This window comes from Limulus polyphemus, unplaced genomic scaffold, assembly GCF_000517525.1.
Source record: "Limulus polyphemus unplaced genomic scaffold, Limulus_polyphemus-2.1.2 Scaffold3530, whole genome shotgun sequence".
Classification (NCBI taxonomy): domain Eukaryota; kingdom Metazoa; phylum Arthropoda; class Merostomata; order Xiphosura; family Limulidae; genus Limulus; species Limulus polyphemus.
Genome location: NW_013669140.1, coordinates 89,124 through 100,729, shown reverse-complemented (window position 1 = coordinate 100,729; position 11,606 = coordinate 89,124). Strand labels below are relative to the sequence as shown.

At 30.0% G+C, this 11,606-nt stretch overlaps 1 protein-coding gene across 1 annotated transcript in view; it reads right to left on the bottom strand.

Annotated features, from left to right (window-relative positions):
• Window positions 1–11,606, bottom strand: part of LOC106469528 — a gene marked incomplete at its 3' end in the record, with an annotated part of 110,132 nt that overhangs the window by 18,257 nt on the left and 80,269 nt on the right. Inside the window, exons 5-10 of the mRNA XM_022398068.1 lie at window positions 11,133–11,223; window positions 6,589–6,678; window positions 5,272–5,451; window positions 4,468–4,587; window positions 1,949–2,062; window positions 1,046–1,156 (exon numbers count right to left, since the gene is read on the bottom strand). Of these exons, the coding sequence (XP_022253776.1) occupies window positions 1,046–1,156; window positions 1,949–2,062; window positions 4,468–4,587; window positions 5,272–5,451; window positions 6,589–6,678; window positions 11,133–11,223 (706 nt within the window). The remainder of the gene's footprint in view (window positions 1–1,045; window positions 1,157–1,948; window positions 2,063–4,467; window positions 4,588–5,271; window positions 5,452–6,588; window positions 6,679–11,132; window positions 11,224–11,606) is intronic.

Here is an 11,606-nt window from a genome sequence, read left to right as displayed (position 1 = left end):
ACTGAGGTCAGCTTTGTACCAGGAGACAAGGTATGGTTGTATAATCCCAGGAAGATCAAAGGGAAGTCTCCTAAGTTGTCTTCTCCATGGGAAGGCCCATATGACATAGTGGATCGTCTCTCAGACGTGACTTTCCGGGTAAAATGTGGTCGGCTAGGTAAACCAAAAGTGGCGCATGCCAACAGACTTTGGTGTTATCACGGTCCAGGACATTTCAGTTGGGATGAAGTGGACAACAGAACAAATGATGCTGCTGAAGATGTGCCACCTGAAGAAGCCACCGTTGAAGAAGAAACTCTACTCAGTTTTGAGAAGGGAAACGATGAAGCCCTTGATGAAGTTACTACCGCTGATGTGACTGTTACCGATGATAGGACATTTACTGATGAAGCAGATGAACCCCACATGAAGCAGAAACCAACGAGACGGAGACCAGTACGGAAGAAGATATGTCCCATAAAATTGAGAGACTTTGTTGAATTGTAATTTTGTGTTTGTAATTCTGTACATTTAATCAAGTTATTGTTAATTGTTATTGGTTTATTGTATGTGGTTATTGTTCGGGACGAACAATACTAAGGAAGGGGCAGTGTTGCGTCAGCAAGGTCACATGACTAGTGTCACGCCACGTTTCTAGAACTATCCCGTTCCTTCGGGAGTGCTCTAGCATTTACTAGATTGGGGTGGTGGTCTGGTATATATAAGATGGTCACGGCGTGACGTGATAATGTGTGTGTGTGTAGACAGTGAGTAGTTGATCTGCAGTCAGAGAGTATTATTGAGCACGTTCGTTGTTATAGCGTTTATTTTAGCGTGATTGTTGAAATTAAGTGTATCGTAAAGTTATATTCGGAAAGAATAAACCAGTTTTATTAAGTAAGGACTTGTGTCGCTAAAGTTTCGTCGGAACGAAGTTACGGAAAATTAATTAACAAACGAAGACGTAACAATAGTTTCTAAATTCTTACTTTAAGGGATTGCCCATCATGATATACTCTCCCTTTCCCACTTTTATGACATAGAATATTTAGTTTTTAATACATACATTCCTTCCACTACTTCCACTATTGACTGAATAATCACTGCAAAAACTAGACAAGGAATCTGTACTGTCTTCAGAATGACTAGTATGCGTTGGAGAGTCACCACCAGGCCTCTGAGGGGAAAGAATTTTTCACTGTTAACTGTTGCTAAACTATCATCAAGTTATATTCTTCTCTTTCTGCTCGAAACATTTTATGTTGTGGAAAAAGTAACATTAATACTTATAATTGTATTGTTAATTTTCATAGTATAAGTTAAAAAGCTCAATGAAATTAGGAATTAATGTAAAAAAGAATACCTTCTTGTAACTTTGTTATAACTTACATGCTCAAAAAGTAACTAACAGAGTATAAAGATATGTTTTATTTAAGTTTCTTGTTAAGTCAAATGAACATAAAAATCTATTAAAAAAGTATACTATTATGAAAATGTTTTTCCTCAAATATCAAGGTACTTCCATTTTAATCTATTGCTAATTATACAAATCTAAGATGGCACTGCAGTAAAAAAAAATCATTGAGTTTGGGCATAATTTTTCACTATTAAATAAGAACAAAGACAGTTTATATTACAAAACATCCAAAAAAGTAATTCTTACCTATCACATGAGCTAAGTAATACATTTGTTAATGGTGTTAGGCTGCATATACCCAAAGATATTCTGTGCAATGAAAAAATGACTTGTTTTTATTCATGTTAATTAACCCTTTGCTCAACAATGTAATGTACTTGTTCTTCAGACTTACTGATGACTCATAATATGGATATTAATATATAACAATATATCAAACATAATTAATGATATTTTGGTACTTGAGGGGTTATATTAAAATATATTATGCTAAAGAAAAATTGTAAGAATATTGTAAAATACAAAGATCATGTTTTGAAATAGTGAATTAACCTGTATTTTCTCTGATAAAATCATATCCACAGTGTCTGTATCAGGAAAAATAGATGAAGAGCACCAAACTCTTTTCAAAGCTTCTCTACCATAGAGCTGTGGGGTGATGTTGATCTACAGATTTCATAAATATTTTACTAGTATTGGATTCATTACATTAAGACTAAAGTTAAAATTAAGTTTAAACTTAGTTACAAATCATATGCCATCAAAATACTGAAAGGTATTATCATTGTAACTACACATTCACTAAGACATAAAAAAATAAAAGATACAACAATTGCTCTTTATTCATAACTAACACCCAGGGGTAAAGCAAAGTCCCTATATTTTGGGGAGGGAGGGAGCATGACTGTATTTTGCTATCAAGTGGGGCAATGCCAAGGTGTGGACAGTGGTCCAAATGCATTGTGTTTCTATTTTTGCTATATTTACAGATTACAATCAAATGTTGATAAGCTAACTTCAATCACATCTACTTTATATACAAATTTTATAGCACAAATCCTAAAGGCCTAAATAAAGGACCTATATCATATATGTACATGTTTATTAGTTTGGTGAAATATGGCAATGCACCTTAGTTTTAAATCAGCTCACATTGTAGCTAGCTGATCTAAGCATATTTCATCTGTGATGTCATTTTCACAATCCATCAATAAAAGTTCCTGTAATCTTTGTTCATTCATTTTTGATCTGCAAGTTTTTCACAAGCTTCAATTTAATGAATGTTTTTTTGTCTTTGGCCACAGTTACCAGTGCAGTTACAGCTAGGTGAAAAGTCCTGTTAGTGACAGTAAAGACAGGTTTTTGCTTCTCAGTTATCATTTCAAATATCTTTAACATCTTTGTTGGTAATTGCCAAGTGTGACTTGAAGGTCTCTGTTTCTGAGATGAGAGCATTGGGGTCCAGTCTTTCATCCTCAAGATGAAATTCTACGAGAGCTTTAAAAGTTTGAAGTGAAGGTGAATCTTTGTCAGGATGCAGGGCATCAATTAGAGGCTTGATGATTGCAATACAGTGTTTGTAAACATCTGTGAGAATGTTAATTTGTGGATTTTAATTCTTTATGATAGAAGGATTCTATTCTAAAGCTTTTTGTAGTATTTGGATTTTTATCAATTCTGCTTGGGGACCTTCTGTGGCAGTTACATCAACAAAAATCACCGACGCCTTTGCTAAGATGCTCAGTAAACATCCGATCAGCTTGAATTTCTGTTTCATTGCATCAGTGTCATTGTTGACATGTTTAAAACTATTCATGCTTGATTGCAGGATAGTTATTGCATCAATGACAATTAGGTTTTTGCTCTGGAGAATCCCTATCATCTTCTTGGTTTTGTACATGATATCTCCATAAATAAAGAAAGGTTGGAGGCTATAAAATGTATCATGTCTTAGAAATTTCAATACTACAAACTTATAGGTTATTTTAAATTCAGAAGATAATTTGAGGGGTAGAAAAACTTGTATAATGGCTATTTCAGACTGCAGATATGCATGTGCCACACAAGAATGAGTTATGAGCACTTTTTTAAAATGTTTCCTTTTGAAATTAAGAAATTAAAACTTATATAATATTAAAATTTAAATATAAACTACATTTTGATGCCAAAGTTACTGACATAAGTACATAATAAAATTTTTTAATGTAACTCTGTAAAAGGTTGTAATATGCTATTATGACCCTCCTGTATACATAGTGTTAACTAGCAGAATTTGAATACAAAGATAACTGGCATTTCCAGATATTTCTAAATGGAAAAGGTGTAGGTGAATATATGGTTCTAAAACTATCATAACTGTCACCAATGCATGATCCAATTAGGAATTTTATCACCTTTTGCTGGACATTTGCAGAATTTGCCTCAGAATTTTCGTTTTTTACCTAAAAATTCATCAAAACAACAAATGATTTTTTTTTTTTAGAGTTCTCCAAAAAGATGGATAAAATTAGATTTGCATTGACAAATGGAATATTATTGGGGGTGGGGGTAAAGGGAGTGTTGTGGCCCCTGCCAACATCTAGTATATGCCATCAAAAATGTGATTTAAGTTTTTTTAATTAACAAAAAAGTGACTTCTAAAAACACAATATGTAATGTGCAAAAGATATTTATTGAAAAGAAAAAATCCCTGTTTGAAAAAATAATATGGATGTACCATCATATTATTGAGAATCAGAATGTTTTGCTTAAAGTTAGTTATATAATACACTAATATAAAGTGGGCACAGAAGAAATTTAGTTGTAGAATGATGTAAAAATAAAAAAAGATCTGAATGATGAAATGTTTTAAGATGCCCATCTAAATATGTTTATACACATGCGCACACACTCACTAAATTTAAAAAATCTGAATGCTGTCCATAAATACATTTTTAATGGAAAAAATAAATTACTGTTTAATAAAACAAGTTAAAAAAAGACACGAATCTGCATGATTGTTCTAGCACAATAGTATTTCAGATGTGTTTAGTGATTCAATTCACTTTCTTGAATAATTAGTTAAGCTTTACCTGAGAAGAGAAGTCTGCAGGACATAATAAGTGATGCTTAATCAAGACACTCAAGGATTTGTTCTGCTGTTCAAGATCCTGGACTTTTAGTTGCAACTTTCCACATTCTTCTCGTAAACCCTTTAGTTTTGATAAATATAAGTTACTAAAATGTGTTCATTAAAAAACCTCTTTCTCTAATTTCTTTGTTCACTATTATATATATATAGATATTAGCAGTTAATTATTAACCAAACTCCATAAGGGTAAGTCAGATTTAGAGCACTTAGTCCAGGTTGAAGGTCAAACAATGTAATTTACTTTTCTTTTTTTTTTGAAGTGAAAGATACAGCTACTGAGAATAATTTATGCTGATATTTTCTGAGCATATAAGTATTGCAAAATAATTAGCTACTGAGGACTTCACTCTAAGACAACTTGATTCCATATGACATTTATTTACACTTCTACTACTTTTTGAAATGCATATACTGTGCAAAATATATCTATATCAAGTCATAGATATTTCAACAAATGAAATACTTCATATACTGAAGGTCTTACAGTTAAAATTGTAAATCAGACTATAGTTATCATACAGAAATAATTTAGCACTTAGAAATCATGAGTGCAATAAATGAAACCTTATATGTTACAGATAAGTAGAGTTAAAAATATTTGATAAAAAACAAGTCAAAAAAATATTTTATTTGAGCATGCAAGATTTTATTCTCAGAAGGCACCAGGTAGACCATTAGTTGTTTTTTTGAATTCTCAATCTCCGTGTACAAAAAGGTTTAAATTCCTAGGTATTTTCATACAAACCTTCTGAGCTAATAACACCTGAACAACTTGATTGGCAACATCATCCAGACAATGTTCATACTGTAAGCGTTGCTGTTCATTGCCAGTAATTAAAGCAGTATTTTCCAGTTCCAGAAGCCTAACTCTTTCAAGCACAACTCTAGACAAATATTGTTCTCCCTTATGTTCATGATCTTTGTTCTATGAAAAAAAAGAAAAAAGATTAGTATCTAATTGTTTTATCATGTTTTGTTGATTAACAGTTTAATATCTATACATAAAGAAATATATAAAGAAAGCCATGTTTTTATTTGATTTAAGAAACATCTACTAGATGTTCCACATGATACCTCAGATAATTAAGGTTGAATATTTCAGTTTAGTCTAAGATATATGAGTCCAATTTTTATAGTTGGAAAAAATTCCAACTGATTTCAGAAAATTATGAAAAACCAAACACTTTTTAATCATCACATAGATTTTTAATTCCATATGGCAAGTGATAAGACAATTTCAGTACATACTGTGGAAAAAAAAGAGAATAAGACACTAGATAGATTTCAAATGGCCATATTAGCTGCACTTTAAAATCAATCATTTTACAATATCAAAAATAAAATAAGCTTAAGTCATTGAAACCAAGTCTGATTTTGAGTTCAGTTTAACATCTTTTTGTTATTTCATTTTAGTATTACATTTTTTAAAAATCAAAACTGCTTCAAGAGTTATCAGCTTTTGCCGAGGTAAGAGATTAATTTTGAAAATCAAAAATCAGAGAAAAGATGATAAATAACAAACCATAAATTAAGAGAAGGATATAAAACAATAAAATAACTAAATCTTTTGTTATAGTTAAAACAGAAAAAAACAGGTAATAACATATACAGAAATATGTATAGTAAACAAAATAATTAGTTGTGAAAATCTACACAGTACCCTATGAATTAGGAAAATTCATGATGTAGGCTTCTGAGCTATTATAATTGTTCAGTTCAAATATTTCATGAATGAAACACATCCCTTTTGTGTATGTGTAACAGATATGTCTAAGGCTCTGATCCTTCATCTGCATTTTGAATACTGTTATTGTAAAGCAATAAATCTATTCTAACTGAGCAAAAACTTCATATTTCCTTATCTAAATAGTCCAAAGAACACATTAGTATAGCATATATTATTGTAGAACAATAAATCAACTCTAACTGAGCAAACATTCTACACTTCCTTGCATACACAGTCCAAAGAACACATTAGCATAGCATATATTTATTACACTAACATTGCAAATGTAATTATTTTATTTGAAAACTCAGTTCCAAAAACTCAAAATTAACTTACGGATGCTTCTAAGCTACAAAGTTCATTTAAAAGCAGAAGATTTTCTCTTTCTAACGATGTCAGGCATGTCTGGTACTTCCTGATTTTGCTCTACAGAGATCAGAAGGAACAAAATTAACCAGCAAAGGATCTCACGGATTGCTTGATTTGATTATAAAGCAGTTTAACAGAAAACATGAATATGATCTGCCAAAACAGTAAAAAAAACAACAAAAGGATTATATTTTAATGGCAAAAAAAATTCATCTCACAAGAATTTTTCTCCCATTAAAAATTATCATGAAGCTGATGGTGTTTTATTATCAAAATAAATTGCTTACACCTGTAAAAAAAACAACAAAATTGTCCGTAAATATTTAAATGTATTGTTTTTCTATATTTTTCTTGAACTAACATTTCATTAACTTTCAAAGTAGAGAAAATACTAATGATAAAGTTCACAGTATGGTTTCACTTTAATTTGATACAAACAAAAACAGTAAAGCATCAATTAAGTTAATTTTCATACATGGCACCAAGTGGTATATTGAGGATTGTGGAATACCGCAAGTACTCTCCAAGTCAGAAAAATTAATGATGCAACATTATATTTAATATTCAAGGAACTGCAATAAGTCTAATTCTGTACTTTTACTATGGTACAGGTATTACAGTATATGCTCAGTTTTGAATCTGGATGACCACATTTCTTTAAAAATTTATTTTAATACATGAAATTTAACAATGTGAAAAGTGAATGGGTAAAATCTTATTCAAGTTTTTATACGTTAAGATCAAATTATATAATGTCCAGTTGATGGCATAGTTGTTCTATTAGAATAAAGTGAAAATTACATTAACAAAGGTGATTATAATAAGATACACTCAGTGTTAGATTATAACAGAATGTTTACCAGGAACTAGTCACTTAGCAGGTGCAGACAGTTTCATTTAATGATTTTAATAAGATACACTCAGTGTTGAATTGAAACAGAATTAGAGCTGGGAGATTAACTCAATTACCTATAAGCATCAGTTACATTGATTAGTATCAGGTGAAGTTATCAAGTAATCAAAATTGTGATTAACTCCATTAATGTCACAAAAATAATCAACTTATGAAAATCAGTATTTCTGATTACTACTGTTTCAAATTATTCCAAGTATCCAAGTAATCAAAATATTGCCATTATGATTTCTCATTATTATTTTTTATTAATTCAAGTTGTTCAAATTAACAGATTAGTGTCACAATTCACAAAAATAATAAAATAATTGCAGTGTTTCTAGTTATTACTATTATCATTTATTCCAACTATCCAAGTCTCATAGGAAAATAATCTATTACTAAGCCTGAAGATTCATTGATTATCAAATTCCAGTAATTACCCAGTTCTAAATAGGATGTTAGCCAAAAATTATTCAGTTTTTATCTAATTCAAGCATTATATTATTAGTTGTAAATTCTTAATTTGAATTTATGATGAAACAAGGATAATGACTGGTGAACAAACATTCAAGTTTTGATCTTATTTCTTTGTTTCATCTACATACGAGTCTAGTTTCTACCAAAAAAGCTCCAAGTTTCAATAACCAACATAATTTGAGATCTTCATGAATACTGCTTAAATATATTTTTTAGAAAATTGTCCAAATGGGTATTGGTTAACGTGTTTTATCATTTACAGACACCAGTATAAACTAAAATAAAATTCACACAGTTTTTAAGTAGTGAATTTAAGATGGATTGAATTCAAGTTTAATGATATTATAAAACCTGAATGAAACTAGCTAATAGATTTTTGTTATCATAAGAGAGACAGTATAATTAACTTTCCACTTCAAATATTGCTGATAATGAGTTATTATCTAGATTATAAATTTAAACTGTCAACTTCTCCAATGGAAGTGGGTTTTTCAAAAAATCCCAACATCTAACTAACTTTGTAGTAGCTTATTTCTAATGTAACATCAGTCAGTGATGTATGTAAATCAAAACATCAGATTACAACATGCAACATACAACAGAAATTAAAATAAGTTAAATTGTTTTCAAGTTTATGACTTGCAAGCACACAGCTACAAATCACCATAACTACAGTTACAGAAGCCCAGTGAGATTAATATTTTATTCACTTACATTCTATTCTAAAAATGGTATCAACCATCTAGAAATAGAGTAAAGGATAAATACTAGCATTATTTCCCAATTTCTGAAACTATTTATGCAATGAAGCACCCATTTTTGTTGTTTTTTGTGACAAAAATAAACAAGCGTTGATTAAAATTAGGTGTTTAAAATATTATAGTACTGGAAAAATTCACCTGAACTCTGTGTTAAGTTTTAAAATGATAAGTAGTAAAATTAATTATCAATATTCAAAATCTTTTAAAATTTAGCTAGAAACTTATGTTTATCAAAGTTTATTTTCCATCATACATACTTTACAGGGTAATTTACCTAATGAAGTGACTTATTTTAGCAACTTTTTTTTAAATTTTAGCAGATTTGTTAATGATAACCAATATTCCTGTGAGAAACTTTTTAGCAATCAAACAGATACGTATTTTTTTAGTGTTATTTGAAACTTTAAAGAACTTGTTAGATTTTCTTCCTAGACTGTTTAGTACTAAGTAATGACACTTAACTCTTACTTTTTATAATTTTTAAACTAACAAAGCATAATCCGTTTCTCAGAGTATTAATTTTCAGTTTATTTTTCAATATTCTAATTTATATTTATTTTCTCTTTGTGTATATTTATTTTGAATTTAAGAATTTTTTTTGTATTTTAGATTTAACGTTTTGAGAATTACTTCCTAAAAAATTTCTCTTGTAAGATATAAAAGTTTTTGAATTCAATGGACAATACATTTATGAATAGAGTAAGTGAAACTGAGTTCTTTAGGGCAGGAACTAAGCTAAAATAAGGTAATTTTTCATCACTGTGATAGTGAATGAAGCTGAAATGAGGTAAATAAAAACATTATGAATTTCATTCTTAAAATTTAACTGAAACAGTAGTCAGCCTTTAAATGATTAGCTTTATGTGAGAGAATAAGAAGTAAGTAATAAAGTTAAGTAATTGCGAAGAAAGAAAAATGGTTTAAGACTCATGGTATATATTATATGGTAGAAGAAAAAAATGAAGGCCTAATGTAGCTCAGGTTTTTTCTCTAAGAATGCAACAAGACATATATATAAATCTCCATAAATGTTGCTACAAATGTTGTGTGGAGTGGTGGTCTTGGCAAACTAAAACTTCCACAACTATAACAACAATGTGTCCACATATTTTGAATTCATAAAGTCTATAATAAACCTCCACAAAACAGATATGTCTTGCCACAATTAAGTATCATAGGTTTCAACTCTTGATTAATGATAAATGCAAGGAGGCACAGGAAGTTAGAGGTTCTGGTTTGAGCAAATTTGCTTAATAACTTTACCATCAATTTTTTAAAAAGTAGAACAGAACACACAATGAATAGTAGTAGAATTTGGTTACTGAGGTCCAGGCTTTACAGTATAATGGGTAAGATATAAAGTTAAAATATTTTGGTATTGAATAGAGGAATATACCCTATTTAGAAGAAATTTTAAATTTTAGTTGGTTATAAGCAACTGCTCATGGAGTTTAAAGGAAAAATTAGAATTCTTAAGGTTAGAAGTAAACAAGCCATTAAGAAGCACATGCATTGATTAATTTTTAGGTACAAGTTTAAAAGAAAAAAAAACTATGAACTATAGTTAAACAAGGGCAGAAATTAAGTTTTGAAAAAAAAATGTTATAACTTCAATGGAGATTTTCTTAATGGACACTAAAAATGTTTGCTTATAGTACCAATGCTTCCAGTAGAAGAGTGTAGCTGTATTTTATAACTGATATTTAAAAAAAAAAAACTTCTTGTGTTCTGAATAATTTGTCATAATACAGCTCTAGTCCAGCCACAATTACAAAATCATCATACACTTGACTGCAACTGTTAAATTGCTTCTGCCTAGAAAAAGAGATGCAGGACTTGTCTGAAAGAGTTTAAGTTTTGGATGTGTTGCAAAACAATAATCCATCCTGATATTAACTTTTAAGGAAAACAAAAACTGTTAGATAGCTACATGTGTGCATGCTGTGCTCTTCAGTGAACAATATATATTTGTTTTATTAATTTTTTCTTGTAATAACAAAATTATGTATGGTATTTAGAAGTTAGGGATACTAATACATGACTAGTTTGTTTTAAGCACAAAGCTGCAAAATGGGTTAGCTGCACTGCATTGTGTCCACTGCAGGAAGCAAATCCCCAATTTTAGCATTATAAGCCCTCAAGCTTACCTTGAACCACTGGGTAAGCTAAGATACAGAACATATATTCCTCTTTCTCTTAAAATAATTTTTAATGAATTCTTTGCAATATTTCAGATTTTGGTATTGTTGATAACTGTTACAGTATGCTTTGCTAAATGAATATTTTCTTCCCTAATATAAAAAAAAATACTTAAAAAATAGTTTTGCACCATTGATAAATTTCAACTGAGAATTGTGTTTTTGTTTGTTAAAGCTTACCTCATAAGCTAAGGCAAGTGATAATTTTTCATGTCTTAACTGGTCAATACGTGTCTGGAACTGAAGCATCTTTTTGACCATTTCTTCCATTCTAGAATATTAAAGAAATATTCTTTTCTACATTATTAATCTGCACACAGAAGTCTCAAGACTGCATATGACTATAGTTATGTAGATAGAATGAAAGCATTTAAAACACTATCATTAACAAATGTTGTTAAAAACAATGGTATTGTTACACCTCCGTTCGTTAGTTAATTTTCCGGAAGAAACTTTAGCGATACAAGTCCTTTCTTAAAGAAAACTGGTTTATTCTTTCTAAATACAACTTTGCAATACACTTAATTTCCACAATCGCGCTATAACAAACGCTATAATTCACAAAGAACGTCTCACGTGCTCGACTCAACAATATTGTTACGTCTCCGTTTGTTAATTGATTTTCCGTAACTTCGTTCCGACGAAACTTAAGCG